The sequence below is a fragment of the Thunnus albacares genome, chromosome 19, assembly GCF_914725855.1.
Source record: "Thunnus albacares chromosome 19, fThuAlb1.1, whole genome shotgun sequence".
Classification (NCBI taxonomy): Eukaryota; Metazoa; Chordata; class Actinopteri; order Scombriformes; family Scombridae; genus Thunnus; species Thunnus albacares.
In genome coordinates, this window is record NC_058124.1 from 29148761 (window position 1) to 29164767 (window position 16007).

At 40.1% G+C, this 16007-nt stretch overlaps 2 protein-coding genes across 4 annotated transcripts; both read left to right on the top strand.

Annotated features, from left to right (window-relative positions):
* Positions 1–3822: 3822 nt before the first annotated feature.
* LOC122970060 lies at positions 3823–7135 on the top strand. Of its 3 annotated transcripts, none has more exons than XM_044336167.1 (4): positions 3823–4156; positions 5907–5968; positions 6067–6150; positions 6266–7135. In XM_044336167.1, exons 1-4 carry the CDS (start codon positions 3982–3984, stop codon positions 6983–6985), a joined length of 1041 nt encoding a protein of 346 aa, XP_044192102.1. In that variant the 5' UTR covers positions 3823–3981; the 3' UTR covers positions 6986–7135. The 3 variants fall into 3 exon arrangements, with proteins under 3 accessions (XP_044192102.1, XP_044192103.1, XP_044192104.1); XM_044336168.1 differs by having other exon boundaries at positions 3824–4156; positions 6290–7135; XM_044336169.1 differs by lacking the exon at positions 5907–5968 and having other exon boundaries at positions 3834–4156.
* A 4140-nt stretch (positions 7136–11275) lies between these two features.
* Positions 11276–15452, top strand: LOC122970036 (gastrula zinc finger protein XlCGF57.1-like). The gene is made up of 2 exons (XM_044336130.1): positions 11276–11573; positions 12709–15452. Exons 1-2 carry the CDS (start codon positions 11399–11401, stop codon positions 14079–14081), a joined length of 1548 nt encoding a protein of 515 aa, XP_044192065.1. The 5' UTR covers positions 11276–11398; the 3' UTR covers positions 14082–15452.
* Positions 15453–16007: the final 555 nt, after the last annotated feature.

A 16007-nucleotide genomic window follows, 5' to 3' on the forward strand; every position in this document is an offset into this window, starting at 1 on the left:
AGTCGGATAATACGACTTCCGGGAAAATGGTTTCAAAATGAAAGCCTCTACGGCGGCCTGTTGGATTTTTTATAATATTCAGAATTAAATTCTGACTGGAATGAAAACAGATACAGCCAAAAAAAACAGTTAAAGGTTGAGATGAATGCGGAATAATGGAGGACTGCAATTTAGTTAAACCGGAAATGCTTCTTCTTCTGCTGCTGCTTTTGGCGGTTGGCAAACAGCTTTTAGGTGCATTACTGCCACGGTCTTTATTGGAATGTGGATCCAAATGGTTACCATTACATTAAATTCTCCTATTAAGTCCCGTGTTTTCTAAAAATCTGTAAATAGCCCTGTAACCTACATCACCAGAACTCCTCTGTAAAATTTTATCTAATACCTAGTGTCATGTGATACCTTTGGAATGTAATTTTAAGTGTCTGTCTCTCTTGTTTATATCTAGTACAGTGTAAAATTACATGCACCACCGTTTCCTGTAGTCCAAAACGTTCGTATCTTCCTGTAGCATGCTTATTCATGATGTTTAATGTACCTCAAACCGGTGTGACCAAACCTCGTCCTTGACTTACTATCCCTTTCTACCTTTCTATTCCTACTGCTTCCTCTTATTTCTCTATCTACTTTGCTTTGAATGCTGTCGTAGTACCAACCCTTATTTCCTCCATCCCACTCTTCCTGCCATTTATTTTTAATTTCCGATTTGATTATACTTTTAACCTCAGCCTTTCTATATTTTATGACCACACTTATTTCTCCTTCTCTTGTTGCTGCTTTGGCATATTTATCAGCTCATTCATCCACACCAATATGTGCAGGAATTCACATGGATTTAATCTCTATTCCTACCCCCTTAATTCTGAATATTGTTTGAGTTGTGTCAAGTACTATGTCTTGCCTTGTATCTGACTGCATGCATTTAATACTTGTCAGTGCACTGCTGTAATCAGAACCTATTAAATCTTTGATTGGTTTGGCTTTTTCTGTCCAGTTTAGAGCAAGTCCAACAGCTGACAGTTCCCCTGTATATACTGCTAAATTATCACTAACCCCTTTATTTCATATTACGTTGAAAAATGTATGGGATCAATCATACAGTATTAAAGTTACAACACATTCAGGAGCTGAGAGGTGCAATACAACTAAGTTATTAAATCGAGTCACGTAGAAGCATCCCGGGTCCGCTGTACATATTATTTTGAATGATTTCTTTCTGATGAATTCTCAATGTTTATCATATTTTCCAAAATCGAGATTGATTTGAAGATTTTATTCACGTCAGACTTATTACAAACGATATATTTTTGATATAGAGAGATAACTGTGGAGCTTCTGTCATAACTGTTACATGTGTTTGGATATGAATAATAATAATAATATTCTGATTATTCACAATATTCAGACAACATGTCATGAACTTCAACGTCTTCATGACTGATTATTATCACTCCTTAAACCAGATTCCAATGCTGTGGATTGAATTTTCATTCACATTTCGATCATATACTGTGCCTTTATGACTAAATGTTTGACTAAATCATTTGACAGACAACATGTACTCAGAGCTGTAATTATAAAAACTCCAGTATTTTATCTGAATGTCTGTCTGTGTTTCGTCCAGCAGCTGTCAGTCAGTGAAGCAGACTTGCCCTCTGAGCAGCAGGAATGGAGCCTCAGTCTGGAAATTTACCATGGTAACAACATCCATGACGGCCAGATGGTGGCGCTCTATTCTCACATTATACATATACAACAAGAGAAATAACTCAGAGGGGCCAATCACAGTTCATCTACACATTACATTACAGGTGGGAGCAGTTAATATCCCCATGAGTTTATTGTTCCCTGCAGATGTCCAGCAGCTTTCTGAGAGTAAAGAAGATGTCTCCCATGAGCAGCAGCAGGAGTGGTCCAGTCCAGTCTGGACCAGGAGGAACCAGAGCCCCCACGCATTAAAGAGGAACAGGAGGAACTCTGGACCAGCCAGGAGGGAGAGAAGCTTCAAGGGTTGGAGGAGGCTGATATCACCAAGTTCACATTCACTCCTGTCCCTGTGAAGAATGAAGATGATGAAGAGAAACCTCAGTCCTCACAGCTTCATCAAAGACAAACTGAACAGATGAAAACAGAAGATGATGGAGAGGACTGTGGAGGATCAGAACCAGCCAGGAACTCACATCCAGATAGACATTTACTACCTGTTAGTGAAGACAATACTTCAGACTCTTCTGAGACTGATACAGAAGACAGTGATGAATGGAAGGAGACCAGTGAACCTCAGTCAGGTTTAAAGTCTCATATGAGTAGTAATACTAGCAAGAAATCTTTTAGCTGCTCCAAGTATGGTAAAAAAAAAAAATTGCCAAAAGGGACACCTCATCATACATCAGAGAATTCACATAGGAGAGAAACCCTTTAGTTCCTCAGTTTGTGGTAAAAGATTTATAGAAAAGCTACACCTGACAGACCACAGGGCAGTCCACACAGAGGACAAAAGATTCATCTATAGTTTTTGTGACAAAAGATTCACTTGGCCGACTCAACTCAAAAGACAAGAGTGTGTTGGTGAGTCCTCACAGCTTCATCAAAGACAAACTGAACAGATGAAAACAGAAGATGGCTGCTTCTTTCCTGAACAAACTCTGAATATGTGGATACCAGAAAAATATTCAAAGAACTCTATAACTGTAAGGACTGTGCTATTATACACCACTTTGTGACCCTGCAGGACTGATGTTGGAGCATCTTTGACTGAAGTTGGTGCTATGATTCAGACTTTTGAATGAAGGGCATTCTTGCCCTTGGATTTTTGTCTGTATTCCTGGGTAGTGTGTTGTTGTTTTTCTATAAGCTGTTGTCTTAAAAAAATTGTTTTAAAAAAAAGTTTGTAGCTTCATGTCACTGGCTTCCATTGAAAATGACTTATAGCCTATTGCTTTGTGGCTGGTGGTCTGAACACACAGTAATGATAGTAGAGCAGAGCAGCAAATTCCAGCAGTAACAAACGAGACCAGCTGACCAACACACACCGCAGCATTAAACGACTTAAACCAACTCCAAGGTGAAGAAAATAACTCGGTGCTCAGTCTGTTTCACCTCAAAAACCCTGCAGCCACTCAGCATCTTAGACAACAATCAGTTCAGCAGAGAGGCTGCTCCACTGCTGGAGATACAACGTTAATAACACAGGGGAGCATTTTTTTTAATTCTCACACAGGCAAGAGACTCTAAGATGCTCTCAAATTAATTAATTAATTAATGCAGTTACCTTGTTAAAATAAAAAGGCTGCAAACCATTTTTCTTATCTGCCAGTTATATTTCATATTGTATTTCAGTGGACTGAGTACAACAGTGAATGGTTGACACACAGTGTCCTGGAACAAGAGACTGAAAATTGTGCCCCCTTTTCTATTCATTCAATTAAGAATCGTCTCTGAATCAAATCGGCACCCAAGTATGACGATAGTATCGAATCGGGAGATAAGAATATGGAACAGCAAAATAAACACTGTCATTTGTCACAACCTTTATTTTTCATCTTTTTGTTCTACCTTGGTATAAAGTTTAACTCCCTATAAGCACGTTCTTCTGTCAAAGTGTGATTTTTTTTCACTTAAGTGCACGACACTGAGTATGTTGCACCACGCACGTTCTCCAGCCTTTGCCACCTTTGTCTCAAAAAAAAAATCAGGGAGAACATCTTTCTGTTCTTTTTCGCCCTAACATCATTCATTTATTTACATTTTTACTTATTTTTTTAGTTCAGGCTATACATATATTTTCTAATTGAGAGGGGTACCCACGCATTTATTCTGAAGGCCAGTAGAATTTGCCGGAAGTTGTGTTTTTGTTTCCGGGTCTACGGCGCACTTTGACGGAGCATGTTTGGATGTGATGAACACGTTAGAAACATGTAAATAACAGAAAAAAGCCTCAGAGTTGAGTTCTCTGTTCTTTGACTCTTCGATCTGTGGAAAATGTCCAGATTTCAGGAACTTAAAGATTTATACAAACAGCGGCTGATAAATGCGGCTCGCGGTGATCTGTTTGGACATTTCGAGAGATCGATATCTGGAATCGAAAAGGAGATCGATCACAAACGGAAACTACTGGGCTTGGTTTTAAACCATGACATTAAGCAGCAAAGAGCAGGTTTGTTTTCTTTCTACTGATGGAAACACGTTTATTAATCTGCTATCACGAGCTGATCAACAGTTTATATGGATCAAAAAACTTGGGACATTCATGAGTTATTCCTATACAAATGCTGTTTAGATCATTTGCTTATAATAATCAAGTAGTCCGCTCACAGTGTTCATTTTTGGGTCTTTTCTTACCTGACAAACATATGGAAAAAAACAAAAAACTACATTAATTCTATCTTCTTTTTTTTAAAACTTACCTCCCATGATTTTGTCCCTCATACAGCAAGAAAAACATGTTTAACTGTTCATTTGGGCTCCTGCTTCTACTGCGTTTTGCTGTCATTTATAGTCCCGCTAGTTTGTCTCCTCTGCTCTCTGTGTTTCATCAGCACACACACAGATCGGAGCAGAGAGACAGAAAACCAGGTGAAGTGAAGATAACGTTTCACTTGAGTTGACGACAGCTAATGTTACACTCGTTATGTTACTGTAAGTACAATAAAAAGCTTTGTGAGTAAAAAGCCAACAAGAGTAATCTATTAATGTAATCCGCCCCAAAAGATACACAGACGCCAACCCCAAAGTTTTGAGTGAATCACTGGGAAATAAAATAAAATATAGGGTTGTACGATAATATCGGCACATCATCGGTATCGGTCAATAAAGGCTTTAAAATGAAACATCGGAATCAGCCTGAAATGAACATTTCTGCTGATATGACTGGCTGATTCGCCGTCTCCTCCGCCGCCTGGCTGTGCTTCCCTCCGTGGATTGTTTCACCCCGACGGTCCCGGTCCTTCCTCTGCAGGCTGCACTACACTCAGCCGCCGCCGCCCGTCAGACCCGCTGCTTCTTCCCACCTGAATAACAAAGTGGGGGTCGGTGCTGATGTTGGATCCACACAGAGGGCGGGCCTACATTATCAATATCAGTCACAATCTTACAGATGTCACTACATTCAATTGACTCACTTCCTACCACGTTACCATGGCATTGTCACGGTGGTAAATGGGGGGGAACTGTAGATGCTAGCTAGCAGCAGAGTGTTTGAATCTAGTTTCATCTGGTATAAAATAAACACACGCACCAGATGCATACGGCGGCGCTGTGTTTGTCCGCTACAATGGCGTCTACCAAAGAGTAACTTACACACATACAAGATAATACATCGGCGTTGTGGTTGTTCCACACAAACTGTCATAAATTGACTTTTATTCAGTTTTAAGCCACATTTTCATGATAAATTTGGGTGGTTTTTAACTTTATCTTTTAGCTGGAAGAAGGATTTCGTCATTGGACGTCTGGATCTTAAGTTATCAGAGAAATAAACTGGACAAACGTTAGCAGCAGCTCGGCTAACAGCCCCTCCAGGAAGTCCGGTGGTCACCAAACATCGTCAGAGAAACACTGATTTTTTAGGTGAAACAGCTTTATTCAGTGTTTTTACCTGTAATCTCCGGGTCCGTTTGTTTCTGGAGAGGAGGAGACCTCTGCGGGTAAAAACATCCTGAATGATGAACACTGGAGTAATCCTATCCCGCTGAAGCTGGTTATTTAACGACGAAGACAACAACTCCCATGATCCCTTGCTACTTCACACTGTCATCACACTCCGTCTTTTGTTATTGTTTTGATTGAGACCCCTAGCGGCTGAAATTACATATTGTGCGTTTAAGTCCCAAACAGAGTGGGTGGGTGAGGAATGAAGGAGTGATACACTTGAGTTTAATCTGTTTGAGTGTAATCTGTTTTTCCAGTGCACGTTGTTGCGCATGAAAACGCACCTCCAGCCAGGCGTGTGGCGATGGCAGATAAAGCGGTTAGCAGCTTACAGTATGCCTTGCAATCTATTAATATATCTATTTGACATCATACATTCATACATGGGCTGTAATCTCTTTGTATCTGTATTTACAGAGCAGCACTACTGCTGGTAAACGGACTGCGGGGCCACAGTCAGACAGCACGATACCAGCCAAGCGTTTTGTGGCCAAAAAAGCGGTAAGATACCATAATGTTCAAAAACTATTTCTGCTTCTGTATTTCATTCAGTTCCGTTTTTAGTAAAGGAACATTGGCAATGTGGGCTGATGACTTATATCTACTAAAATTACAGACTAATGTTGAGAAATCTTTCCAGCACCTCGTGGACCGCGACGCAGAGGAGAGTCTGTCTGTGCTGCTTACGCGCAGAACGAGGGAACTTGACGCAGAGAAAGGCCGAGCGGAGGCGTTGAAGGTTGAGATGACAGACTTGCGAGAGGAGATGACAGCCTTGAGAGAGCAGAGTCAGAGACAGAAGGAAGAACTGGAAAAACAGATCAGTGAACTGCGGGCAGCTCTGGACGTGCAGACAACGCAGCAAGATGTCTCTGTTAATTCGCCAGAGAAACCGCTATTGAGCCCCAGACTCTCCTCAAAACCAACATCGACGTCTTCGGCTTCCTGTTCTCCTTCGGGTTTCTCCATCATCCCGGCCGACAGCAGTCATTTTCATCGACTTTGCCGGCAGCATCCAGACATTAAAATACGTGAGGTGAAACCGGAGGACCACACGACTCTCCTCCGTATGAGCCAGGGCCGCGCGGATCGTTACGGCTGCTTGCTGTTCAGATTCGTCACACCAGAAGAGAAATACCGGGCTTGGTGTGTCACAACAAACTGGGACGGATCCAGAGGAAAGTGGGAGCTCCCCGGAAACCTGAAGGAGTTTCTCGTCAACACTATGCGTCAGAAATTTTCCCCGATGTCAGGAAGAGATGAGAAAATGCTGATCAACCGCATCAACGAGGTGCTGCGAACACCACGTCAGTTTGCCTTGGGACTCATTCATTAGACCAACATGCACCCACATAAACATTCTCTCAGACATGTCCTTTGTTTGCAAGAATTATACCTCTAGTCCTGCAATCTTTTCAGTGACTGAATTTGTAAATGGATTTTTTTATACACTGTACCTTTTTATAATAAATACTTTTTCTGTGAAGTACCTTCTTGACTTTACTTTTATATACTATACTGTCACTTTCAATAAATCTTGATAAACAATATATAACCAAACAAATTAAGTTCTTGATGCGTAGTTGAGACATAAGCATTTATTTTCTACAGAAACACACTGAGTCAATATTGATTGATGTGCAACAGTATTTTATTTGGATAAACAACATAGAAAAGGATGATCATCAAAAGTAGGCTACAGCTGCTTGTTTTCAAGTTTTCAAGAATAAAGATGTGGACACATTTGGTTCATAGAGCATCGTTTGCTATCCTAACATCGCAGTGTTTCTACAGTCAATATTAGCACTACTAAAGTTGTACAGATGACAAATCAACCCATTGTCTTGCCCAACTTTATATGGTTTCATGATCAATCTGCATCAATGATACAGTATTACAACAGTGCTTGTGTGCAGAACTCGATGATGATTTTTATGAAGGACACGTTGGGTTTACAGGGCTCATCACAGCCTCTTTTCCAACTTTCTCTTTTAAAAGTAGCATCTCATGTTTTATCCATGAAACACACTGTAGTGCAAACGCTGTAATTTAACATTAATTACGAAACCATGTGACCATAACATGAAGTGAGATACATGAGAGTTATTGCTGAAGAAGCAGAAAATAAAAGTCCTTTAAACGGAGCTATTTGGTGTGCGGAAATCTCTCTGTTCAACTCAGTGGAGATAAAAGATACACGGGAATTATAAATTAATAAATTAGCAAGGGATCATGGGAGTTGTTGTCTTCGTCGTTAAATAACCAGCTTCACCGGGATAGGATTACTCCAGTGTTACTCGTTCAGGATGTTTTTATCCGCAGAGGTCTCCTCCTCTCCAGAACAAACGGACCCGGAGATTACAGGTAAAAACACTGAATAAAGCTGTTTCACCTAAAAAATCAGTGTTTCTCCGACGATGTACGGCGACCACCGGATGTCCGGTACGGGCTTAGTAACATTTAGAAAATCATCTTGACATTTGTGAATCAATTCAGAATTGTAGAAGATAAGAATCATGATTCTTATGTGAATCTATTGTTTTCACCCTCCTCTATTTGAGAAGTAACAGCAACTCTTCTCTGTATCATTACTCCATCTGCAGTACATCACTTCAGTGTCAGCAAAAAGGGTGGTAGGGTAGCATTTTGAGTGGTGGCTGGGTCAGCAAAGCAACTTCTGATTAAATTTGGACATATTTAGTATGTCTTAGCAGATATAAGGTCATAATAGATTACGATTAATAGAAATTCAGGTTAGAAACTCCTCATGGAAATAATACTATCTGACAAATGAAGGAACTTCATGACATAGATCATGTAAAAATCCAATGTTGCCGTGTCAAGCATGGCTTAAACATAAACTCATGGTTTCCCTAAATGTATGTTTGTGTGTTTGTGTTTCCTGCAGACATCCAGCAGCTGTTGGAGAGTAAAGAAGAGGTTCCCCCTGAGCATCAGGAGTGGAGCTCCAGCCTGGACCAGGAGGACCCAGAACCCCCACACATTAAAGAGGAACAGGAGGAACTCTGGACCAGTCAGGAGGGAGAGCAGCTTCAAGGACTGGAGGAGGCTAATATCACCAAGTTCACATTCAGTCCTGTCCCTGTGAAGACTGAAGATGATGAATCTGAGAAACCTCAGTCCTCACAGCTTCATCAAAGACAAACTGATCAGATGGAAACAGAAGCTGATGGAGAGGACTGTGGAGGACCAGAACCAGCCAGGAACTCATCTAGATAGACATTTACAACCACATACTGATAACAAGACTTCAGACTCTTCACTAAAATAAGTTATGATGATTGAAAGGAGATCAGGGAGCCTCAGTAAAGTTGTCCCTATGAGATGTAATACTGGCAATACTAGCTGCTCTGAATGTAGTAAACAATTTGATAGCAGGAGACATCTGAAGAGGCACACTGGAGAGAAACCTTTCAGCTGCTTCATGTACGGTAAATCGTTTACTTAGTCAGGTCTGGAGTACCACCTAAAAACTCACACAGGAGAGAAACCCTTTAGTTGCTCAGTTTGTGGTAAAAGTTTTGTACACAAGGTGTCTCTTAGGAGACACATAATAATTCACACAGGAGAGAAACCCTTTAGTTGCTCAGTTTGTGGTATAAGATTTATACAAAAGGTACAACTGACAGACCACAGGGCAGTCTACACAGGGGACAAAAGATTCAGCTTCAGTGTTTGGCTGAGTCAACTCAAAAACCACCAAAGTGTGGTGGTCAGTCCTCATAGCTTCACCAAAACCAAACTGAGGAGAACAGAGAGCCAGCCGCTCAACTGAACAAATGAAAACAGAGGTTGACCGAGAGGACTGTGGAGGACCAGAACCAGCCAGAAACTCACATCCAGACAGACATTTACAACCAGATACTGATGACAAGACTTCAAACTCTTCTGAGACTGAGACCAAAGACAGTGATGAATGGAAGGAAACCAGTGATTCTCAGTCAGGTTTAAAGTTTCATAAGAGTTGTAATACTGGCAAGAAATCATTTAGCTGCTTAGTGTGGTAAAGAATTTAGCCATAAGGGAAACCTGATCATACACCTGAAAACTCACACAGGAGAGAAACCCTTTAGTTGCTCAGTTTGTGGTAAAGATTTGTATGCAAGGGGTCTCTTAGGAGACATAAGATAATTCACACAGGAGAGAAACCCTTTAGTTGCTCAGTTTGTGGTAAAAGATTCAACCAGGAGGTGACTTGTGTTCAGACAATATTAAACACTGACACACTGAGATGTTGTCTTTAATTTATTGTACCAGAACTGGAACTCTGGTATCATGTCAGCACCGATATCAAAATCATTGAAACAATATCCAGCCCAGGGCAATGTTAATGGTGAAACACATAAACCTGATAAACTGATGGTCAGTGTGAAATGATACAGTTAACAAGAATATAAAATGAGTTGATTTGTGTTTGACATTACAGTCTGTTTGGTATTTATTATGGGGATGATGATGATGATGGGAAAACACTGGCTGAAATGATTAGTCGATTAATTAATTAGTTGACTGACAGTGACTCAATTTCCAACAATTTTGATAAGCGACAAATCATTTAGGTCTTTTATCAAGTAAAAATGTCCCATTATCTGTTCAGTCTCTCCAGTGTGACGACACATTGGTCTTGGTCCAAAAGTTATCTTATATTCTGTTTAAAACTAAAAGATAAAGGGGAAGATCTCATCAGATAAACACTGGTTACTAACGTTTTAATGTGGTTAATTAATGTGGTTCTGAGAAGAAACATGATCCCCAACTACAACAGCTTTAGTTACTGGTTAGTTACAAAGATTAGAGAAAAAGTCCAAAAACTGAAAACAGATTTGTGTATCAGAACTTTGTTTTTTCTTCTTTCCTCTCCCATTAATCATCTCACCACCCCTCAGATTTATCTGCTGACCCTTTGGAGGGGCCCCGACCCCTAGGTTGGGAACCACTGGACTAAACTAGCTAACTGTATATAAAGTAGTGTAAACTAGCTCCACCTCCAGCAGCTACAACAATAACATGCTGCTCTAACACTGATGCTTCACTATTAATAATCTAATGATGTCATATATAATAATATATCAGTCAGAGGGACCAAACCACTACTTTTACTGCAATACTTTAACTACATCAAGCTCATAATACTTATGTACTTTTACTGCAATACTTTAACTACATCAAGCTCATAATACTTATGTACTTTTACTGCAATACTTTAACTACATCAAGCTCATAATACTTATGTACTTTTACTGCAATACTTTAACTACATCAAGCTCATAATACTTATGTACTTTTACTGCAATACTTTAACTACATCAAGCTCATAATACTTATGTACTTTTACTGCAATACTTTAACTACATCAAGCTCATAATACTTATGACCCTTTACTATAGTGGAATTTTCATGCAGGACTTTTACTTGTAATGGAGTATTTTTACATTGCTGTTTTGGTACTTTTACCGCAGGAAAAGGATCTGAGTACTTCTTCCACCACTGAAGACTTGTAGTATATTTATTTATTTGTTTGGGTTTTTTAGACTCTCCTAAATCAAAAGATGTTTTATTTTGATATGAGTGGGCCATCCGGTCTCTCATCAACTTTAATTTTGAAATGTGACACGGAAGTTGTCGTTTGTATTGATCAGGCGTTGCAGTGGGAACAGAGTTTGGTTTACACACCTCCTAATAACAGCAGAAAAGCGCCAGTATTAGTATTTTCTGAGCTGTGTGTAAAATGTGCAGCCTTCAGGGTCTGAAGGTTTTCGTCCAGCAGCGGCTAACTGCGGCTGTGGAGGAGATATTTGGACATTTTGAGAAAACAATAACCGAGTATGAAGAGGAGATCCACCGCCGACACCGCAGGCTGCTGGACGAGGTTTTAAAACCCGATAAAAAGCTGCGAAAAGCAGGTTTGTTGTCTTTATGTTGCTGGAAACGTGTTAATACTCTGTTAATGTGGCCGGGAGTCAGTGCTAAGCTAACGCTAGCAGCTAAACCCTCCGTACAGGCTGTTAGCCGCAGTTAGCTCATGTTAAAGGCCGAAAGATACGAACCAACAACTAACAACTGCAGATATTGAGAGGCAATAAAGGCATACTAAGCAGGAGTTTCCTAAAAACACAATGTATAGATAGACTCATACAAAGATTTTAAAAAACGCAGGGTTGTATAAAAACGTAGTAACCAGGTTGCATCGCTGCGTTTTTTTTAAAGTGCTTCAATGTTTCCTAAGTAACTTAGTAGCAGCAGTGTTGCCAGATCCTGCGAGAGAAACAAGGCTCCAGGTCTGTGGACACAAGCTCTAAAGAAATGACAAAACAAAACAAAAAAAGCACAAAGTAGGCGACCTTACCCATACGAGAGAGAGCATGTCATAAGCAACCACTTTAAAAAAATACTGTAACTTACTGTATCTAATTTTACATTTTTCTTTTTAACTGAGTGAGAGTGCTTTAGTGCAATAGCACCCCTTCAATGTTCGCCCACTAAAAGTGCTTGTTTTTGCTACTGACAGGCTCAGATTGTTATTATAAGTGTCTGATAACATTATAGAAAGGACCATACAGAGAAATAAAATGTTTTTCTCTACCTTTCGCTTGATCCAGTACAGAAAACGTAGCTTAGTGTTATTTAAAAGATAGAAGCTTCCAAATGCCACAAGGATGATGTGATCTGCATCATACAAGGAAAGTCATCTCTGGAGAAAACAGCTGCAGTGTGTGTGTGTGTGTGTGTGTGTGTGTTTGTTTGTTTGTTTGTTTTTACAAAATGAAAAAAATAGAATCCACCAGCCACTTTGACTGGTGGAAGAAATAGTTAATTTCGAACACTGATAGAAACTCCAAAAGCACTCTTGTTTAAAGAAGACTGTAACTTCGGAAAATATCTACTTGATTTAAATTCATCTATGCATAAAAATATCACCCTATAGTGCTACCAGTGTTTGGAAACTCCACAGAGTAACTTTAACATAAAATATGGTTATCACGTTGATTGAACAAAAGTTCATGTGTTTACATTAATAGCTGTCTGTCTGTGTTTCAGCTTTACCTTTAGATGTGCGAAAAGTGATTGTTGGTGAAGAAGAGCAGCAGGAGAGGAGCTCCAGTCTGGACCAGGAGGACCCAGAGCCCCCACACATTAAAGAGGAACAGGAGGAACTCTGGACCAATCAGGAGGGAGAGCAGCTTCAAGGACTGGAAGTGGCTGATATCACCAAGTTCACATTCACTCCTGTCCCTGTGAAGACTGAAGATGATGAAGAGAAACCTCAGTCCTCACAGCTTCATCAAAGACAAACTGAACAGATGGAAACAGAAGCTGATGGAGAGGACTGTGGAGGATCAGAACCTGCCAGGACTTTGGTCCTTCAAGGAAATAGACACAATGCTGGGAAAAATATGTTTCGTGTCTTTGGTTGCTCTGAGTGCGGTAAATCATATCACTACAGTTACCTACTGGAGAGACACATGAGAACTCACACAGGAGAGAAACCGTTCAGTTGCTTGTTATGTGGAAAAGAATTTACACATAAGGGACATGTGACACAGCACATGGCTGTCCACTCGGTGGAGAAACGATTCAGCTGTCGTCTTTGTCACAAAAGATTCACCTGGCGTTCACAGGTCAAAAACCACAAATGTGTTCGAAAGGCCTCACGGACTCATCAAAGCCAAACTGAGGAGAACAGAGAAGCTCAGCCTCCAGCCAGCAGCTCAACTGAACAGATAAAAACAGAAGCTGATGGAGAGGACTCAGCCAGGAACTCACATCCAGACAAACATTTACAACCTGATACTGATGACAAGACTTTAAATTCTTCTGCAACCGACACTGAAGACAGTGATGAATGGAAGGAGACCAGTGAACCTCAGTCAGGTTTAAAGTCTCATATTAGTTGTAATACTAGCAAGAAATCATTCAGCTGCTCCGAGTGTGGTAAAAAATTTAGCCATAAGGGAAACCTGATCATACACCGAAGAATTCACACAGGAGAGAAACCTTTCAGTTGCTCAGTTTGTGGTAGAAGGTTTTCATGCGAGGGCTCTCTCAGGAGACATATGATAATTCACACAGGAAAGAAACCCTTTAGTTGCTCACTTTGTGGTAAATCTTTTACTCAGTCAGGTCTGCGCTACCACCTGAAAACTCACACTAAACCCTTTAGTTGCTCACTTTGTGGTGAAAGGTTCAACCAGGAGGTGACGTTGCAGCTACACATGAGAATCCACACAGGAGAGGAGACGTTTAGTTGCACTGAATGTGGTAAACAATTTGGCTTCAAAAGATATCTGCAGAGACACATGAGAATCCACACAGGAGAGAAGCCATTTAGCTGCTCCTTTTGTTCTTTTAGATTTAACAAAAAGGCAAATCTGAAGAGACACATGAGAATCCATTCAAGAGAAACCATTTAGCTGCTCAGTTTGTGCTAAAAGGATTTATACAGAAGGTACATCGTCAAGCTACCTGGCTGTCCACAAAGGGGAGAAACTGTTTTAATTGCAGTGTTTGTTACCTGAGATTCAGTCGGTCTACACAGTTCAAAAGTGTGTTGATGAGTCCAGATGGAAACAGAAGCTGATGGAGAGGACTGTGGAGGAATCCAGAGTGACGTGTCAGCTGTAGAGTCACTTCTGTTCCTCTCACGCTTTATCACAAGCAGCAAAATTGTCCTTCCACACTTTCCGCCTCTCTGTGGCCTCCCCAGTTCTCATTCGACCCGCGCTCAGCGTCTCATGTCCAGAGAAGCAGCCGTCCGTCAGCTGCAGCTCCCGGAGAGACTGACAGCAGACATTTACTGAACCAAAATAGTTTGCATGTTGGTTTCATGGGGAAATCCACAGTGTTTTGTATTTATTGATTCATTGATACAGATAATAAAACACATGCAGTGGGATATTTGTGTGACTTTAAACAGCAGATAATGTTTCGCTTGACATGACAGAAACAGACTCGGAGCATTAATAAACATGGGGACTGTCTGGTGGATTGATACGTTTAATAAAATGGAAGTGTGTCTGCTCCGGGAGAAAACACTTTCTATGTGAACTTTGCCACAACCTTTTGTCTTTCTGGTTCGTCATGTCCTCACACAGACAGCTGCTCTGATGAACTCCCTTTGACCTGTGCACGAGCACCAACGCCCCCTGCTGGGTGGCCAGAGCGGTGTCGTATGGCTCGCTCTGAGACACTTTTTTGTTTCACCTTTACGGAGCCGGGGCTGTGTATGAACACACACAAACAGAACGGACAGCTAGCGGACTGATACTCGCTGCATTTGACAAAAAGTGTGTTGGATTAGAATCACTACCTTTAATGTTTTCAATAGCCTGAGTTTCACTATTAATAGTGCTGTGTGTTTGTGGTATTATTAGCAGTAAGTGCTCAAGGAAATTGAAATGACCACCAACACAAATTGGTCAACAATAATGTTAAAGGAAACAAGTCAAACTGACTTGACTGTTTCTAAATACAGACGAGAAACAGGAAGAAATTACTTTTAACTGAAAGCAGTAATAAGGAGATGTATGTAGTCATGGTGGTTAAAATAATGTGTTTAATAAATTGTTCAGTATTTTAATGTTCAAGTATATGAATGAATTCATCCAAATATAAAGGTTTTCATATCAGGAGTTGATAGTGACAGTGATGATTACAGTTGTGTGTAATATAGATGCTGTTTTTTTTTAAATTTTGGAAACAGTTTTATACTGTTGGCTTCTATGATCTGTCATGTTTTTGTTATGAACTATGATCCTGAAATAAAATGAACTGAGTAAAGTGAATAGTATTGTGTATCAGTAACAGAAAATAAAGTGTGAGTGAGCCTTAATGATCTGATCTGATAATCTTTTTGCTGTGTTGGTCTGATTATTACAAAGGACTTTATTAGTAATTTACTATAATTAGAGATATTCACCTTTATGTTAATTTATCAATAATTGTCAGTTATATTAGTTTTAATAATCAGCTTGTTGCACAAAAATAGGTCCATGTCCATGAAAAGAGCTTTCAGATCTTAAGTAACATTAAAGTAGAAGAACTGATCTAAATACTGTGACTGCTAAAAGGTGTCAATATGTTTATAAGATATAAATCACAATACATGACATCTTACACCATATAACACGTTCCCACTTTACACGCATCTTACGGAACAATCAACATGTTGTATACAAAAGTAAGAAACTATTTTTTAAGTCATCAAGGTATTTTGTTTATTTCTGAACCTTTAAACGCACAATATGTAATTTCAGCCGCTAGGGGTCTCAATCAAAACAATAACAAAAGACAGAGTGTGATGACGGTGTGAAGTAGCAAGGGATCATGGGAGTTGTCGT